This window comes from Gordionus sp. m RMFG-2023, chromosome 3 (genome assembly GCF_954871325.1).
Source record: "Gordionus sp. m RMFG-2023 chromosome 3, tfGorSpeb1-WG-v2, whole genome shotgun sequence".
NCBI classification, from domain to species: domain Eukaryota; kingdom Metazoa; phylum Nematomorpha; class Gordioida; order Chordodea; family Parachordodidae; genus Gordionus; species Gordionus sp. m RMFG-2023.
The window spans coordinates 53,387,281-53,407,921 of record NC_088777.1 but is presented as its reverse complement, the minus strand read 5'-3'; the positions used below and the strand labels follow the sequence as shown (position 1 = coordinate 53,407,921).

At 30.1% G+C, this 20,641-nt stretch overlaps 2 protein-coding genes across 3 annotated transcripts; both read right to left on the bottom strand.

The window, feature by feature from the left end:
• Positions 1–2,196: 2,196 nt before the first annotated feature.
• On the bottom strand, positions 2,197–3,060 carry LOC135927107 (venom protein 302-like). The gene is made up of 3 exons (XM_065463045.1): positions 2,944–3,060; positions 2,574–2,699; positions 2,197–2,313 (listed from the first exon to the last, which is right to left on the bottom strand). The coding sequence occupies exons 1-3, from the start codon at positions 3,058–3,060 to the stop codon at positions 2,197–2,199; spliced, it is 360 nt and encodes a 119-aa protein (XP_065319117.1).
• A 10,634-nt stretch (positions 3,061–13,694) lies between these two features.
• LOC135926014 (uncharacterized) lies at positions 13,695–20,484 on the bottom strand. 2 transcript variants are annotated; one of them, XM_065461652.1, is made up of 5 exons: positions 20,348–20,484; positions 18,196–18,319; positions 16,948–17,090; positions 14,526–14,646; positions 13,695–14,017 (listed from the first exon to the last, which is right to left on the bottom strand). In XM_065461652.1, exons 1-5 carry the CDS (start codon positions 20,395–20,397, stop codon positions 13,868–13,870), a joined length of 588 nt encoding a protein of 195 aa, XP_065317724.1. In that variant the 5' UTR covers positions 20,398–20,484; the 3' UTR covers positions 13,695–13,867. The 2 variants fall into 2 exon arrangements, with proteins under 2 accessions (XP_065317724.1, XP_065317725.1); XM_065461653.1 differs by having other exon boundaries at positions 17,042–17,090.
• Positions 20,485–20,641: the final 157 nt, after the last annotated feature.

Below are 20,641 nucleotides of genomic sequence, written 5' to 3'. Positions count from 1 at the left end.
TAAAGATTAAAGATTAAAGATTTAAAAAAAAATAAGTTCGTAAAATCATAATTTAATCCTTTATTCAAAATTATAACATTATCAAATTAACAAAATTATAAAAGTAAAAATAATAAAAAAGATTAATAAAAATAAAAATACAAAAAAGTTAATAATTATATATGATGTTTTTGTATGGTAAAAATTGGCCTTTTTATACTCTTTTCAATCTTCTTTATAACTAATATTCATAACTATTCAAATATAATATTTTTATCACGCGTTATAATAATAAATCCAAAAGAATTCTTTATGCAAATTAAATATAAAGTACAAATTTAACGAATCTACTATTTACAACAAAATCCAAAAGAATTCTTTATGCAAATTAAATATAACATTTACAACAGTATTGTTATTGTATATGTAAAGATAAATAGATTGTTCTGTTGACTATACTCAAAAGGCACAGTGTTTTACCTGCATTTAATTTTATTTTTAACAAAATTAGACTTTTTTTCTGCTTTAAACGAACCCTTAGAACAAATTCGATCAATGGGAAGATACCGAATAAATAAAATCATAGTTTATAGCAGGCAGGAAAGACTTTGAGAATATTCATCTAATAATGGTATAAAAGTATATGTTTATTCAAATTGTTTTAAAAATCAGTTTAAATTTGATACTAATGTCTGACAGTGTTATATTATTTTATAACTATAAAGACCTTTATCTCTCTTCTTCAATAGAAATTAGTGTTGTTGTGTCGCGTAACTTTATCCAATTCCAATAGAAGCTTAGCCAAGCCTCTTACCTTTAAAAATAGACTAAAACCCTCTAGGATTGGAACTAATTCTTTAGGATAAAAATTGACAGAGTCATTTTGGAATTGGTCAAAATTAGGTGAGTTGACAACATTAATAAAAATTATTGGAGAATTAAAAATATTACACCTTTTTTTTCGATTCGAGATGTCCTTTCATGATTGATTGAATTAATTAATTTCTTGTAAATAATATTTTTGTGATATATTTTACCCTCATTAAACATCTTAGCCAATCAAGAGTAAGAAGGCAAAAATAACTGTGCAAGTTAAGCCAATTGAAATCGTAGTGACAAACGAAAAATTTATTGTAAGGATTTAATAAAAAGAAAGAATATGATTACAATATTCCCCTCTAACATCAATATCAATCCACTAACACAAGCAGAAACAAAAAAGATCAAGAGACTTTCTATTTACTTCACTAATGACTTTCAAACGGCCATTTTTAGCGAGTAGCCTAGAAGTTTTTTCTAAAAATCTTGGCCTCAAAAATCCTACTTTTTTACAAACGAAGCTAAAAAAAATTTTATATATACGTTAAAAAAAATTCAGATAAATTTTTTTAGATATAATGACGGTTCCTTTTCGGGAACACAATTATGAAATTTTATAGTTTATTGTGATAAAAATTCATAATAATAAAAAATCAAAAATAAACTAGTTACAACAAGACATTTCGTAGAATTAATTTTGACCAATAGTAACTTCAGTTAGAACAGGTTCGTCGATTTATTAAAGAAAAACACTCATGTCAATCTTTTTAATACCCTTCTAATTTGAGCAGGCACTTAGCCACCCTACCACAAAATGCAGAATAGATATAAGTTAATTAATAGTTAGGATCTAATCGTTTACTGTATTAATATATACAGTACCAAAAAATAACCCTTCTAAAACATATACATTTGCTTTTCGAACTAATTTATAATTCTATATCCTCCTAAATATTTTTTTATTTTCAAATTTTATAATAAATCGTCAAAAAATGATTATATTTTCCAAAATGGGTGTTTAGGTATATATAAAGATACTATGGAGATACTTTGAGGTAAATAAATTCTAGAGATCATTATAATAATAATAATATATTTCATTTTTATATTTTATTAGGAAAATTATACACTTCAAAACCTTCATTTTCTAGATTAAATACATTTAAAAAAAATTGATTATAAACGTTTGCAATCATCACAACTGAGGAAGTTATTAAATATTCTCCATCGAAAATTAAAATTTAATTTATTAAAATTATATTTATTTCCACAAGATCAATATTATTTTTATAAATATTAAAACTTAGCGCATGATTTTGTGTTAATATATTTTAGTTAAATACGATTGAAACGCTTGCTTTCTTAAAAAATTTGGCTAGACATTTACACTAAATTTTATCAGCTGTTTTTTTTTCGAGTGCATCTCCCGACTTTTCCTGGCGTGATTTGCGAACATATTAATCCGAATGTACAATCTCCTTGCTGCCAAGCATCCCCGCAAGGTTCACCTGAAATCTAATCAATATAAAATATATATAAATAAATCATAGGCATAAACCAGAATTTTCCTAAGTGTAGGGGAGGGGAATAAATTAACAACCACCCAGAAACCTTTTGGCGGTTCGGCACACTTATAATTATTTTTATTAACAAAATTATATTCACAGAACAGTTACAAATTTCTAAAGGAGTGAGGGTGGGGAGAGGGTGGTTATTGCACCCCCCCCCCCTTGGCTTTAGATATATATATAGTATTTTTGTGCATGCGTGATTACTCTACGAGCTGCTAATACGCATCTTCCTTCTGATTGGATAGACTGCTCGAAACTCATGTAACAGATCAAACCATTGGCGCATCGACCCTTCGTAAAAGACGGCCCACCGCACAGTTCACCTTTAACCTACCGCATAAGATCATTTGATGAAAAAAAAATATATTATGTCGTCCCTCTACCGGAATAACGACTTATTCCAAATCTTTAACGTGAATTTGGAAAATCTCTCAATTTAAAATCATCTGGGGAACATTTTTATATTCGAGAAATTTAAGAGTTGTGCTTAGGGTCAACATTTTTTTTTACATTTATGAAGGCATAAAAATATTTATTTGTCCCAAAATGTCCTAATATATATACTTTCTTTTACTTTAGCGCATACAAAACAACAATCGCAGGCATCCTTGACGAGGCCCGCTTTGCAATTAATAGGCGGAGGCTTGCCGCAGTTTACCGGAAGTCGTTGGCAAGAGCAATCCAAAGCCATTATTAATCTAATATTTTTTTTTGATAAAAATAATTAATAAAAAATAAATTTTCCCTCTAAAATATAATCAGGGAGATAAAATTAAAATTGAAGGAATATATTATAATAGCGTATCCATGTTTTTATTTAAAAATATTGGAATCAATCTTCAAGCTGAGACTAAACTTGGAGACTTAATTCAATTTTTTAGGCTAATAGCTTGATTAAGCCACAATAGCCATGGTCAATGATAGGCAATTTAGCAACACTACTCTGGGCTGAAACTAAAATGATAATTATATTCATACCATTGTCACATCCACTGACGATCCTTTTTTTTTTGTATCTATAATACTTCGGGTCTTTAAAAAGTCTTGGCGGTAAAATTAGACAATTTCACCGAGGAAGAGAAAAGTATTTTTATTTAGACACTTAAAACACAATTTTTTAAATTCATAAATAATTAACATATATATTTTTTAAAACTATTGTTTTTAAACGGCTTCTATTTGAAGCCGGTTTTTGAAAGACGGCGACAAACTTAATATTTTAAGTCAGAAAAATATATTGACCTAAACCTCGAAATTTCGCTGATAGTGTCCAAACATTCGTGCAATGTACGATCAGAATATTCCAGGGTAGCGCAATATTTTTCTGGATAATATATTCAGAGATCGGTTCTGATCGAACAGTTTAACACCATTAGATTTTATACGGATAAATAATTTAAATAAGAAAAATATCTTTACATAACTATAATATATAAATTAAAATTAGAATTAGAATCAATTCCACTTGTATCAATACCTTTTTCCTGAATTAATTATAAGCAATAGAATAAAGTAAAAAAAAAATTTGTCAAAATTAAAGTAACACGCGAAATTTTTATCAAAATAATTCTTTATAAAGTATACTTAACCTGGTTGAGAAACCCAACAGAATTCCTGTATACATCAAAGTTCTGGCTTTAAACATGATAATTTCAAATATTTTTTATTTTTTAAAGGAAAATAAGTATGTACCTTCGTATATGTAACTTATATTTAAATATAGTTTAAAAAAAACGTTAACTTGCTAATAAACAATATAAATCTATGTTAATTTTTTATTATAAACACTTTAGGTTATATAAATGATAAATCTTATTTTATTTCACTTATTTTAAAAGTGGTTAGAAATAAAATTAGCAATAGTTTTCTAGATATCGAAATCTATCATCTCAAATGATAATATAAAATTTTGGATTAACAGGATATTTTTAAAGATCTGTTCTCATATTATTATGTACGATACAAATTACTTAAATGCTAATATAGACAAAGATTTTACTTTATATTCCAGAAATATTGTTTTTTTTTCTACAAATCAATGATTTCTTTATAAATGTTATTAAGAATTAAACACTGTTTGCAAACTTTAATAAATTAAAACTAACATTTTTTTGAGTATATATTTTTTTTAAGATAAGGGCATGAGTTTTTAGAAATTCTTATCGTTATAAGAAAACGATTATCGATCGTTATTTCGATATAAAAAAATATTTTGGAATAGATGAATTCTATATGAAAGATTTTGTTTTACAACACCATAAAGCTGGGTTCTAGGTTGAATTCTGTATTCTTAAATTTCGAACATATATCATAGAATCTAAAATATAAGGTGGTGGCGTTTACAATTGCGTCATTAAAATTTAAGTGAAGCTTATTTCATAGGGAAGGGTAGCCACATCCCTTGTCACTGGTTAAATGAGAAGGGCGTTTTAAATATTTAGGCTTCACTCTTGGGGGAAATCACGGTTCGACCCCGGTTGAACAGCTGTTAGAGATTTTTCTATATCACATATGGGGAATAGAAAGAGGTCAAGATATTAATTGTTATAAAATTACTAAATTAGATTCGGTAATTATACTGTACATCAAGTGGGGAAATACTGTGGGAGAGGCATAAGAATACAAGTTTAATATCGTATTATGGTGGTTGAACCTTACCCTAAAATGTCCTCTCTCTCCTAGTTATATCATTTGAGCATAATCTTCCATTATAAAACATACGCCTTTTTTTGCAAATACAATTAATTTTTTATCTTGTAAGACGCAGCTTTTAAGAGAAAATATCGTGTTTTTAGCTAAGGAATTTTTATTTGATACCCAAATCGATATTTCGTGTTGATAAAAATATTTCAAGTAGAAGTTTCTTTTTCTTTGGACTTTAGTTAGGAAAAGTTGAGGGGGAAAAAATCCCTAGAGGAACTAAAATTCATTTAAAAAAAACCAATTTAAAAAAAACGAATATTCTAATTTATTTAAATGGAAGACATTCCTATATAATTAAGTTATTATAGGGTTGCGTCCACTCTCATCTTAGTTTCGGCACTTAAATCTGAATATAACGCAAAGCTTTTCAGGAAAAATAAAAACACTTAGAAAGGCCCTTATTTTATTTTATGTTTTTTAATCCACGTTTTTTATTTGTTTTTTATTTGTTTTTTATTTGTTTTTTATTTGTTTTTTATTTGTTTTTTATTTGTTTTTTATTTGTTTTTTATTTTTTTCTTAAAGAAGGCATTTTAAGCATATAACTCATAATTGATAGAATACCACCCGAGAATGTTAATGTTGATATTTTTTAAAATTGTTTTTTTTAAAGCTTTCAAATATTTAATCTTTTCAAGTTTTCAGATTAGCTAATTTTAATAAACGGTTTTCGCAATATTATTATCTTTCGAATTTTGTAAAAAATATTGTAATTGATATTATCTGTCATTTAGTTCAGTTAATTCAAGTTCCCTGAATTATTTTAAACAATCTTAAAAAACAGTCGGGCTCTTAGTATTGGATACAATTGCTTAGAGTTTTGGATATAATTGCTTTGAGTACTAAAATTACAACTATATATTGTTGGAAATGACGATGATAGTAACTCGTTAGATCATAGAGAAGATTAAAATAATTTTTGAACGCTTTTATTTTACAAAAAAATTTTACTTCTTTCAATTGCCACTTTAAACCTGGTAACCATTATTTTTTTAAAATCTCATTAACATTTGCCAAATATTTTATGGTAAAAAGTTTTTTTTTAGAGAAATAATTCTGACAAATTCAAATAATGACTTTATTAATCAAGTAAATAAAATTTCCATTTGTATTTTATATAAAAAAATTTTACGCTATAAAAAGTTCGAAAGACGATCTTAACCACCCCCCCCCCCCACCCACCCTTCCCTACCTTTCAAACTACAGCTGGCTTAGACCAATTAAAACGATGTAAAAAAAGCCTGACCCTCCTAGCGTCATAGACCCGCCCTCAATTAGATTTCTAAACCGGATACGTGAAACGGAGTTCTGGGCATGTTCTTGGAATAAAATTTTGAAAAAATTATAGAACCCTGAAGAAACGGGGGAACGTGACAGTAGTGCCGGGAACGCCACAACTGTTACGAAACCTTTAACTTAAATAAAACAGTTATTTCTGAAATGTGTCTGTCATAGCTGATGAGAGAAAAAATAATTTCCCTACATCCTCCAAGAAAAGAAGAAAAAAATTAATAAAGAAGGAATGATTTTTAAAAAATATGACTATTATAATTTCAAATTTTTTTAGGTGTCCAACAGCCTACAATAAGTGTATCTAAAGACATCCAATAAAATTTATGGAGAGTAAAGTAGAGCCTAATCTCGGCAAAATCTTTGGTACCCAGCTGATTATACCTATGATTTTTTATTAAATGGCTTATTCATAAATATGTATTCTTTCTGTATTAAATTCCAGTTTGCTTTCACTTAGAAATATTATAGACTCCGTTATTTACTTTTATTTATTTTATCACGTGATTTTTAAGGTTATCAAACATTTTTTTTCTTCTTCTTAGAAAATAAAATTTTAAAATTTAAACAATTTTGACCCCCCAAATTTATATTAACACACAAATCGAAGAATATATTCTCAATCAACATAACCTTTCGAAACTTAATTAATAATATATAAATAATGACGATGATAATTTCGTCGAGTCGTTTTCCAACATCATGAACTTTCAATAAAATATATTCCTTCTACTTCATCATCAAATTTGTTAAATGAAAATAGTTTCAATCAAAATGTTTTAAAATGACTTATCTTATACAATTATACATTTTGAAATATAATCTTTAAATACTAGAAACAAATGATTATAAATTGATATATTGTGAATATTTCTTTGAACGCTTCTTTTCATACTTATCTTCATGTAACTTTCACACATTTTTCAATGGCTGATGACGCTGGGTTGCTGATAAGTTCAAACCTTTATCTCAAATACCTTGTCCGTAAGTAGTTTCTCCCAATGATAAATTTTTTTCAATAATAATTTTATTAATTTTTTTTAAGTATAAATGTTATAGCGGCAGTGCGTCTTTTTTTAAATTTAAAAAATATTATTTTAAGTGGAAATTTTTTTCTAAAACTTGTTTATGAATACCTTATCCTATTAATTGTAGACATCCATATACTGTAATTGGCGGCCCATATTGCCAATCGCGCTATATCCTTATCCAGAGAACTTGATTCTCATACTGGTAATTATGTACGAATCTTGTTGAGGCTTTTTCTTGAAACAATGACTCGCCATAGCTATTCACTAGGCTAATTACAATAGCTTTATGGGATAGCAATCATCTCACAAGATGATTATTTTTAAAACATTCAATATATGTTTGTTAAAATATATAATAGAAAAACTTTTCCTTCCCTCACGTCAAATTGCTTATTTAAATTTTTATTCAAATTGAGCGGCCATTATTTTTATTTCTCGATATACTATAACTGGAAGTAGTTTGTATGGAGCGTCAAATTGGTTTAAAAGGAAATTTACTTTTATCTTCGCTCAATATAAATGGCTTAAAAAGCAAACTAACGAATCCTCTTAGACTGATGGTGGAAGAGAAAATGGATATAATTGCGATACAAAAAACCCACTCTCCAATTTTAGTAATTTCATATTATACAGTTCGGGCACTACTTTAAATAGCTGGTCAGGGATCGCCTTTTTGATTAGTAATAGATTACACAAATTTGTAGATAAATTTGTACCCATTTTCGATAGATGTGGTTTGCTGTATCTAAACACCTGGTTTAAACGAACGATCCTAATCAATGTCTACGCCCCTCCTCACAGAAGCGATAGGCTCTCCTTTCTAGACCATCTTGAAAACATTGTATGCTCACTCCCTAGGAGCCGCAATCTGATAATCTTGGGCGATTTAAGTATCAAAATTGGGAAGGAGGAGTCCTTTATAACTGATGGAGTAATTGGAAATGCGGCCATCCCACAGCCAAATGGTGAGGATAGCAGGAAGCTTTTGGATCTGTGTAAGAGCCTAAACCTTAAAATCAAAAACACCTTTTTCCCCCATAGTGAAAGAAACACATTAATCTATAGGAGAAATGATATCACCTCTCAAATAGATTTCTTTATTTCCAACATTCATAGCTGGTTTACCGATGTTAGGGCCTTGCTAAACATTAATATTTCTGATCATAAGCTAGTCAGAGGAGGCATCACCATAAGAAATTTATGGGGCAACTCTAGACGGCTAGCCATCTCAAATCAACCTAGTCCTCCCCCCTGGATAGTAAAAGCAAGGAATCTACAGTGTTCAGAAGTTAAGCTCCTTTTAGTCGAAAACTTAAGAGCTAGGATGGCGTTAAATTAAGGTTCATCGGAATCAGAATTCAAAGAATGTTGGTTGTCCTTTAAAAATATTTTATTTGGAGCTTGCAACGATCTCCCAAGCATTAACAGGTCCTTCCAAAGACATGAGTGGCCATCCGAAGACACCATTCTGATGATAGCGGAACTAAAGTCAAGTGAAAGACGGGATGGTAACCTTTGAACTACGATTCATAGGCTTATTAGGAAAGATAGAAGGATCTACATTGCAAAAAAAGCATTTGAGATCGATAGAGACATGAAGGACAACAGGACCTTTGATGTTTATAAAAAAGCTTAAACACTTCTGTAGCGCTAAAGTGTTTAAACCTCTCCCGTCTATCAAACTAGACAATAACTTCCTGATTACAGACCCAGATGAACAGATCGCCCTTTGGTTGGATCATTATATGAAAATCTTTGATTCCAGGAGGCCATCCTTATTCCCGTTCTCTAGTCACAACATAGAACCACCTGACGCAAACTTTACTGTGGCAGAAATAACTAAAGCCATTAATAGGCTTAGGAACAATAAATTCCCAGGTCACGACAACATATTGGGAGAACACCTAAAAGCGGCCCCATCAGAGGTCTCCCAGCTTTTGCTGGGGTTGTTTAATAAGATTTGGCATACAAGGAAAATGCCGGGAGATTGGAACTTAACTATCTATTACAATTTCCCTAAAATTCCTAACCCTACTAAATTCAAAGATTATAGAGCGATTGCCCTTACCTCCATAGTATCAAAAGTCTTTATGATCCTTTCAAAAAACCGAATCCTAGCATCCTCCCCTAACCTATTATCCAAATACATTTGTACATATCGCCCAAACATAAATATAAACCAGCCAATCTTGGCGCTGAAGATAATTGTACAAAAGTGTGAAAAATATAAATTACCTTTTTATTTTATATTCATTGATTTCAAACGCGCTTTCGACAGCATCACTCATGATACCTTGTGGGCTATCCTAGCGAGATGCGGTATAGAAGCCAATATTATCAAGATTTTAGGGATGCATTATAGTAATCTCATGGCTTCATTTAAAATCTTAAATAAAGTTCACCTCCTTTCAGGACAAAAAAAGGAGTTAAGCAAGGCTGTGTCGCCTCTCCACTACTGTTCAATATAGTAATGAATAGAGTAATTACTGATACATTAGGGGCAGCCAATCCTCTAGAACTTGAATCCAATCAGCCGTGGTTTTTAGAAAGCAGGGCGATTAGTTATGCCGATGACTTGGTCTTGATTGCAAAATACTTGGAGGAGGCTAACAATTTGGTCTTGATACTTAACACTTTTAGTCTTAAGGTTGGATTAGATATTAACTTCGATAAGACTGTAATCATGCCATCGTCTCATGCTCCCCCTCTGGGAGATTGGTTAGTTGGAGGAAAAGTTGTCAAAGTATCTATAAATATCTTGGAGTGAACATCGACAATAAAGGCAGTTATAAAGATGAACTGAAATTCCGAATTCAAAATGCTAGAGCTGCTTTCTACAAATATTTTAAGCTATGGAGAACTAGGGAGATATTGGTGTTCACTAGGCTAAGAATTTTCAACTCCTCTATCATTCCAATCCTCCTTTACGGGGGTGATACATGGGAGATAACTAAGACGGAGACAAAGAGATTGCAAACGTTTGTTAATAAATGCTCAAGAGTAATCAATGGCCTCTTTTACCCCAACATCATTTCGAACGACAACCTTTGGAGAAGGTCTAAACATACTCCGGTACATGTAACTCTAAAGAAAAAGCGTATAATCTTCTTCGCGCATATCTGAGAAATCATACCAATAACAGCCTAGTCCTTGATGTTATAAATTGGCTATACTCCATCAACGGCAAATCCTATGGAAAGTTTAAAAGATTATGGTACTTTAGGGCAATGAAAGACATCATGGATATAACTTAAACACTAAACAGTTTCTAAGGCTAAATAAGAATAAGAGATCAATAAAGAAACTGAAAAAAAAACCTTTGTTGTGTGGTGTTTGTTGCTGGATAGTCATAAACCTATTACTGACTAGTTTTTGCCTATTCGCTGGAATTTTTACCTATTTAAACAATTAGCGGTAAACCCATTAGCTTTTTCTTATTTTCATGAAAAAATTCTAATTTCAATTGATATGAACACATTCTCAATTATTGATAGTATAATTATCAAGGCTTACATTAAAGATGTTAAACTTAAACTTAGCCACCACCCACCCTTAAAGTAATTAAATTATTTTTGCAGTTCTTGGGTATAGGCTTTTGTTTTGCCCATTTCTTTTTGTCAATTAGCCTATAGACGTTTAAGCAACAGTTCTCGGACTGTTGCGCGTAGTGCGGCTTGCCCACAAACGTGTGAAGGGCTCCTCATTTTTTCTCCCCTTAATTAACTATACAGTTTGATGGATTTTTGAGGAAAACCTAGCGTAGCTCTGTTGTATCCACAACCAGAGGGCGAAACGCTTTTATCGCGTAAAATATATAATATATATTATTTTTGAAAATTATGGCATTATTTGAAATTTAGTTCTTTTCCATTTAAACCTATTAAAAAAAAGGTAGTAAAATAAATTTAAATAATAATTAAAATAAATTTTCATATTAATTATAGTAATTTAAAATATAATCTTTAAAAAATGCGATACATACCACAAGATGATTAGCAAATTAAACTATTTAAATTTTTATTATTATTATTATAATTAATCTTAAATAGCTATATTTTAAATAAATGATTAATAAAATATATTTTCTTGTAAGATTTAATATAACTTCGTTCTCTGATTCAGGATAAATATAGATTATAAATGTATAATAAGTATTATATGTAAAATATTAAAACTTATATATAAAAAAGAATATATAAATATTAATTAAATATATATATGTAATACTAAATATAAAAATAAAATCATAAATTCAATATTAATTAATGAATAAAATTTAGATATAAATTGTAAGTAATTAGTGGGTATCAGTCATTGAGAATATGAAGCTGAGGTAATTGGATTTTATTATATTGAGGGCTAATCTTTGGCGTAGGTAGTAACCCTCGTTGGGATCTTCGGTCCTAGTAGAGATCCGTTTCCCCAGCTCTTTAAAGAAGGCAAGGGCGTGTGAGCCGAACGATGTTAGAGTCGTTGCGATTAGTGGTAGGAATGTGTAATTGGCCGGAAGCGATGGCGAATATTTAGCGAATTTATTCGTCTCGGCGTCTACTAGAGCATCTCTATTTATATTGGAAGGGGCAAGGGGATCGATGCATGAGAAATCCCAGGTTAGGAATTCTGCCCTCTTCCAAGGGATCATGGTAGAGCCATCGGGATGCTTACCATCAGAATTGTAGAGTCCAGTAGGTTCGAGGGTTGATGGGATACCGGCAGATTTTAGGGCCCTGGCAATAGTATCATTGCATTTTGAATGTCTAATGAATCTGCCTCTACAGCGCTTGCAGTGTAAAGAGTGACGGCCTTTGGATTTGACCGGCGTTTGACAAAGGATGCAGTGATAGGGTATTACCATATCACAATTAAGTCTTAGACCGATGGCGTGACGTAGCTCATCATTGCTTAGGAGCTGGTCAAGGTTTCGCGATGGAAAAGCTTCGAGAAATTCATACCCGCTGTCTGCGGAAATGGAGAAGAGTAGAGAATGGTCCTCGGGTTGGCTCCTCGATTTAAGGTATGCAACGGAGTTGCCAACTAGAGGCTTATCCCAGTCCTTCTGCAGTGTCGATGAGGGAGGATCGACTAATGAAAGAGATTTCCATAGATCAATTGCCTGGGGAAGTAAAGGGTCAGGATGTTTTGTGAGTGCATGTATGATGGGCTCGCAGGTCAGGCGAGAGGATATGAACACTAACAGAGAGTATGGAAGGCGATCGTATGCCAATGCCGCCGGATTTGGTTGGCAAGGTAGCTTGTAGCCAAGATAGGTCTCCAAATTTGAGATTGAGTATATCCTCTGTGAGGTGTTTAATCTCTAGCTCGTGTGCAGCGAGGTTGACGTCGTATTGGAAGATACGTGATGATCGGAGTGTATATAGAATTTTTGGGATTAGGAGGTAGTTCTTTAATAGAAAGAACGCTTGGTGGGCTGGGAGGCGAGATAGTGTACCGCGCATAAGGGTAATCTCTAGTAGAGTGTCGGCGAAGAACTTGACAAAGGACTCGTCTTTACCCATTGGAGATCCGAGATGTGTTAAGAAGTTCAATGGTGTATGATTGAACATAGGATCATAGTTAAGGTCGATGATTCCAAGAGGACAATATTCGCTCTTGTCTTGATTGATTCGCAGTCCCAAACTGCTCTCGCTGGATTTTATTATTTCGACCGCCTTCATAACTTCGCTGGGTGAGCCGCCTAGTATACCATCGTCGATATACCAGTTATGAAGGTTTAGTTTACATTGGTCATTTATGCTTTGTATTAGGCTATTAATGCCCAGACTGAATAAGAAGGAGCCTAGAGGGTCACCTTGTTGTATTCCACTACTAGAAGGAATCAATCTATCTCCAAATTGAAGATGCGATGGACTAGCATAACAATCGAAGATGAATTGCGAGTATTCTGGGTAAAGGGTAAGGATGGGATTAAGAAACGCTGTACGTTTTAGAGAGTTAAAAGCGTTTGAAAAATCTATCTTAATTAGGATACCGTCACTGGGGTCTGTTTGTAGATACATTCTGGTCATGTGTAGGGATACCTCGCATCCCCCTTTTACGTTGACTCCTAATAAATATAATCTACCAATATATTTTTTTTGGTAAATTATTCATTATCACAAATCCATTTTATAAATTAACTTCTAATCTTATCATTAATATCTAAACAAATTATTTGTTTAAAAAAATGCTAAATTTTTTTAAGCTTTGTTTTTAATCTTACTTTTGTATTTTTCCATAGTATTTTTTTTTTAAATATACATTACATCTATGTACTATAAGAAATATTCTGACAACCACATAATTATTATATATATCTTTTATTTGATGATGACAATAGTTAAAAACAGAAATAATTTCATTGTTTTTTAAAAAAAAAAAAACTATATCATAAACAATATATAACTAAAATTTATTAGTAATTTTTTGCAGGAAAAATCTGAAGAAAAAAAAAATTCTTTTTTCAATAATATTTGTTTAATTTTGTCCCATTTTTTTTAATATATCATTGTGAAATTCAATTGTAACACATCTCCCTAAGCAGTGACCATCTAGCTGAAGACATGCAGGAAGATTATCAGGGCATTCGAAATTTTCAGAAATTCTTCCACATGGTGCTCCTTCTCCCTAAATATATAAATAATTTTTTTAAAAAAGATAAAAAAATTTTTTCAAATATTATATCCTAAAAATAGTTTTAAAATTTTTCTTGATAAAATTTAGAAAAATATATTTCCATTTTTTTGAAAAATGATATTATAGGGGGGGGGGGGGAATAATGGATTCTGTATTAGGAAAATAAAAACCACCATCTTAGATAGTGTTAAGTATATAGGTCGTTTTTATGTTATTTTGGTTATACCCAACACTTTTGGTTATATAACAATCCAACCTGAGCATTTACTGTTTACTCTACTCTTAATTTTGGTTAAGTGGTGTTATCACCATGATATTTACTTTATTTTTAATGATTACCACCTTTTGAGGGCTCGGTAAGAAATCCGATAAACCTTAATGATATGAGTGAAACTATTTCTCTACACTTTAGAAGTTTAATGTATTGGAATATTTAAATTCCTCTAAAAAAAATAATTCGTTCAAGTTATAAATGCAGTTTAATTTAATTCAATTTTACTTTCGCGCAAACTTCGCAACATCCGCAACCGTCCTTAATTGTGCCCTGCTCGCAATTGGTGGGCTTAGGCGTGGAACACTTAACCGGAAGTATATGACATTCACAAAAAGAGATTGCAGGTCTTTCGTACCAATTATTTTTTTTTTTTATGTATATTTTTTTATGATTAACTTATAATTATCGATTAATGGCCTCTGATTGGATCAATTTTATTTTTGGCTAGATGATTGACAACTGAATTAAAAGAGTTATAGCAAGGATTTCATTCAGCCGACAACTTATAAACCTTAAATTAATACATAAATTTAGTTATGTTAAAAGCTTAGATAGCCATATCATCAAAATAAAGTTAAAATCAAGTTATATATGAGATATGCGCATAATTAAAAAAAATAATTGAAAATATAATTTGCTAAAGCTCATTGGTGAACTAAACATTTCTTTTTTTTCGTTTAATATCTATCATTATTATTATAAATGTTTTTAATCGACTTTTAAAACTATTGATTTTCGAATATGTCTAATATATTGTGTTAAAATAAAAAAATTTTTAGAAAAAATTTATTAATAAAGTTTTAAACGAACGTGATTGAACGCGAACGCGTTCTATTTTTTTAGCTATGTTTGCGGCACTAGGATTTACTCAATGTTTATCATTAAACCCTACATCGAGGTCAGCAGAGCAGAAGAGAAATTATTATGCAGCACTTTATAAGACTTATATAGAAGAATGAATATCCGCTTAAAATTTTATTTTATATCAAGAATTTTTTAAATGCCTATTTTAAAGGGCTAAAGGCTTCGTCAAATTTCTGGTATAAATCATGGATATCATCATCTCTCTCATGATATCACTAAATATCTTCTCCTATTGTTCCCTAATAACGTCTTCTTGAACATTTTTTATATTTTTCTAGATAATTGCATTGTCTCGACGAATGATCAGTTTTTTAAAAACGATTTCAAAACTTATTCTTTTTATTTTCAGCTAAAAATAATTTTTTTTGAATCGATTAATGCAAGGCACCGCTAAAACTTTTGGCGGACGGGTGGGCCCCAATCTCAAAATAAAGTGAGTAGCCGTTACAAAAAATCTGATTCTTATCCTAAGATCTAAGCAAATAAATTTATATCGATATTATCCCCCTTCCTATCAAAAAAAAATATACGCTAATTTTGGCAACCCGTTTAAACTGGCCTAGGGAGACTTTAAATAGTTTAATTTTGGAAATCAGTTTAAACTGGCCTATATCCCAAAATTTTGAAAGATCTTAAATAGTCTAATCTTTCTTTCTTTCTTTCTTTCTTTCATTCTTTCTTTCTTTCTTTCTTTCTTTCTTTCTTTCTTTCTTTCTTTCTTTCTTTCTTTCTTTCTTTCTTTCTTTCTTAAATTCTTTGTAACCTAATACTTTTTTGTGTATAATAATTTCGTCCCACAGGATTCTTTTTGAGAATTAATTTAAAATATTCTTCTTTTAATTTATAATGTTCACTATGACATTTAAGCATGAAAAAAATAAACTTACTAAAAAAAAATACATGTTTTTTTATTTTTATCCTCGTGGAAAATGTAGTATCGTTAAACTTCCCTAGCTTTAGCCAACAGCAGCTTAGCCATATTTTTATCCAGAAATATTCTAATCAATCTTCATGTTGAGGGCTCGACTTAGAAGCTTAATACAATTTTTTTAGTCTGAAAGTTTGACTAAGAAACAATAGAAACAACACTAGGAAAATGTAAAATCCAATAGACATTTTATTATTATAGCCATCTTAAATAATTTTAGCTTTCATCCTTTTTTTTCTGGATGTAAGCTCCTTCAATATCTCTCTCCACTATTATGTTATTTATATTTTTTCATATTGGCTCTACAACTTTAAGGCACTCCATTGAAGATTTGGCCTTCCTCTTTCACATTTTCCCGTCACTTCCAAAACTCTTAACCTTATTTTCCTATATAGTTTATTATAGGCCTTCTCATTGTGTGCCCATACCACCTAAGTCTGTTCAACCATTATTTTAGTTCTTAATAGGTATTATACTACATTTAATCTTCCTAGTATTCTTGGCACTTAGCGCCTTACCCTTTCTTGATAATCCAACTACCAATATTTATTTTTTAATTAAAATTATACATTTTACAATTTGCTCATTTTGTTATATAGTGTTATTTATTATTAAAAAAAAATATTAATTTTTTTAAGGGATATGTTAAAATGATTTATTTGGCTTGTTTTTTATTACGTTTAGTTTTGTTTTTTTCGCCAGTTTTTTTTTAATCTCACTGTTTTTTTATCTAAGAAAAGTTTTTTTTAAAAAAAATAAATAGAATTTATACTTAAAATTTATTATTAATAATTTTTTTTTAATAAGGAAAAATCCGAAGAAATAATTTATTTTTGTCAATATTTTTATCTATACTTTTGTTGCTTTGTTTTTAAGAAATTATCATGAAAATCTTTTGTGACACATTTCCCTAAGCAATACGGATTTGGTTGAAGACAAGCAAGATTACCTTGGCAATGGAACTCTTCCAAAACAAAACCACAATGCACTCCATCTCCCTAAATATATTAATATTTCTTTTTAAAAAAAGATAATAAAAATATATATATATTAATTTTGAAAGCTAAATGGAAATGGTATGATCAATAACAAACAGCAAATCAACAAGCAATGTTCAACCAACGATATTTCACAAATGATAATCAAACAACGATTCAACAAACGATAATTCGATAGTCAAACAAAACAAACATAATCAAGCCGTACTAACAAATGACCGGATGGAGCAATCGATAAACAATTAGCTAATGGGTAAAAGAAGAAGCTGAAGGAAGAAGGCACTTAGAGGAAAATGTTAAATATATATTTTGAACGATAAAAAGGTTCTGACGACCTTTTTCGTATTTATTCTTTCTTTTTCGTTTTTTTTTTGGAAAAATGATATTACAAGGGAAAAGGAAAATAAGGTAGTGGGGGGGGGGGAAGGTTTATTATAATATGGGTTCTGTATTAGGAAAATATAAACCACCATCTTGGATAGGTGGTTATTACCCAGCACTTGTTAAATGACTCACTTTCGAGCCGATTTTTAAAAAGGGCTAACTCAATATTTTCATCCAGAATAGTATTACGCAAGCCCTGAAGATTTTGTTTGTAGAAGGGAACAAAGGATTGGACATCTATCAGCGAGATCTCGAGGCTCAGGCAATATTTATCTGGCTAAAATATTGAGTTGGCTGGTTTTTAAAAATCGGCTCAAAACGAGCCGTTTAACAACACTACCCGACACTTTTGGCTATATAACAATCCAAACCTGATGATTCTCTTATTACGATTAGAAAAACCGTTTTGATATTTCTAATATGGTTGATTTGTTAGTAGCCTAAAATTAATTTTAAGCCAAACAAGTGTTATCGTGTTATTCGCTTTATTTTCGATAAATTACCTTTTGAGGGTTCGGTATATTACTAATTTTTTTTTTTAAAAAAATAGTTTGGTTAACGACACATTCTGTCAGAATTATGTTAAATCTTGATGATATATGAATATGAAATTATTTATCTACACTTTAGAAAGTTTAATATATTGGAATATTTAATCCCTCTAAAAAAAAATAATAATTCGTTCAAGTTCTAAATGCGGTTTAATTTAATTCAATTTTACTTTCGCGCAAACTCTGCAACATCCACATTCGTCGTCAATTGTGCCGCCGTACGTGCAATTGGTAGGCTCAGGCGTAGAACACTTAATTGGAAGATTTCGGCATTCACAAATAGCGTTTACATGTCTTTGGATTACCAATTATTATTTTTTTTAAAGTGTATATGAAAAGTATCATTCTTTTTATGATGAACTTATAATTATCGATTACTGGCCTCTGATTGGATCAATTTTAAAAAATAAAGAAAAGTTGTTTTTTATTGGCTAGATGATGACTATGTTTTAAAAGAATCATAGCATGATAAGGATTTCATTCATGACCTTAAATTAATATATAAATAAGTTATGTTAAAAGCCTAGATAAACCATATCCTCAGAAATAAAGTTATAAATCAAGTTATGTTTTTTGAAAATGTGGGAAATGATACTTTTGTATGCATAATTTTAAAAAAAAATATTGAAAAATCTATTATTAAAACTCATACTAAACCTTTTTTTTACCGTCGTTTAGTATTTTATTATTATAAAAGGAAACAAGTTAATCGAACAGTGGATTGATTTGATGACCTGGACTTCTCGGCGAAGGCTGAACCACTTACTTCCGGTCTTTTGTTTTGGCAGAAATTAGTCTGACCAATTTTTTTTTAATATTAAATATTAAGCTTTCGGAATGAAGGTTGTAAAATGAGTCATGAAAAGCGGAAATATTTCATTTTTCTGTAGCCACACTTGTATCTTCTCTCAAGTTTGATGGAGCAATAGGTCGATGCAAATCATTCCAAACTAGGAATATGACATCTCTCTGATTTAATCTAGTAACTCCATCCAGTCATGTATTGTAAGAAAATAATCCAATTAGTTCCTGGAAGGAATTCTAACAAAATTTAAAGCAAACTTAAACCGGGTTGCATATACTGCGCCGGAAAGCTTACCCTTTACCTCTGATGCGTTGAAGACAATGTCAACCTTAATAGGCTACTTGTTACTAGCTCATTTATGTTGTTTGATTAAACTGAAGTTCAAAACGACTAGTCAAAGCAAAGCTGATTTCCTGCTCATTGAGTTCCAAGTCAAGGTTTTTGAGGTGGGATTGCCTTTAAAAATAAGAATTATTGTTCAAACAAGCAAAAAGTGTGGATGTTCGGCAGATAACAAATTATTTTTAAGGACACTTTGTCGAAATAAATATCTTTTTACATAGTTTGGTGGGAAATAGCGTGGTCTTATATTTTATGAATAACACCTCTATATGGAATTGGGATAAGCTTTAAATATAGTAAATAAAACCACGACACTGATTATAAAATTAATTATTCGGGATTTTGTCAAAAAAATGGCGAGATCATTCTGCCATTGTTCCATATTTTTTTCCAAAAGTATCGAGGATTATATAGCACCACCATGTGGCTAAAATCTAGATAACACTAGTCAACAAGAATTAAAATTCGTTAAAATTTTTAGAGAGCACGAAAAAGGGTGAAATAATGAGATTAATTTTATTTTAAAGTACATGTAATAGATAATTGTAATTGAAAACATTCTTATTCACAAATAACCAGGGTTGGAGACTTTTATAAAATTTCGTATTTAATATAGAAGATACTAGAGACTTTGGAAAAATTTTAATAAGATCAAAGATACGGAAGTATCTTGATACAAATATCATCGATACTTCCAAACTCTGCAAATACCATATGAATTTATTTTGAAATTTCCCTTAACTTATATAATTTTCCAAAAAAATAGTTACAACAGAGAGAAGGCTAAAAATTTATTTATTGGAGTGACACCTCTCCTCGTCATATCATCGTCTCCTTCATGGTTGTTAGAGTTTTTGATGTTTTTGTTCAGGATAAAATACGTTTTAAACCGATAAAATGAGTATTATCATTTTTTACATAAAATTTTTCATGGAAGATTCTTATATTTATTCCAAATATATTCGGATGAATCTATCTTCAAATTTAACAATTTTTTTACGTACAAGGTTCATGAGGTGTGGAAAGGTATATTATATAAAGTTTAAGTAATTATTGTAAAACAAAAAGGAATAAAATATTATTAAAATTTAAAAATATTTTTTAAAATAAACTTAATTGGGAATGCCTAAAATATAACAGAAAAAAATTATTTTATATCAATTTATTTAGTTTACCTATTAGAATTGAATAAGACAAATCCAAAACACAATACGAATAATTTCATATTTAAAAATTTCAAATTAAAATTTCAAAAGTTATTCAAGGACATTGTTGTTGATTTGGTTGGAATAAATGTTTTTACTATCATATTCTTTTATTTTTTTAATAAATATATATTAAATCACAATGGCTATATATACTTTGAGTTTGAGAACAATGTTGTTTTCTCTTGCCAATTACAAAAAAATGTTCAAGGCTTCTTATCAGTGTGAAGAATTGAAATAAGATTATGTATTAAAAAAATCAGG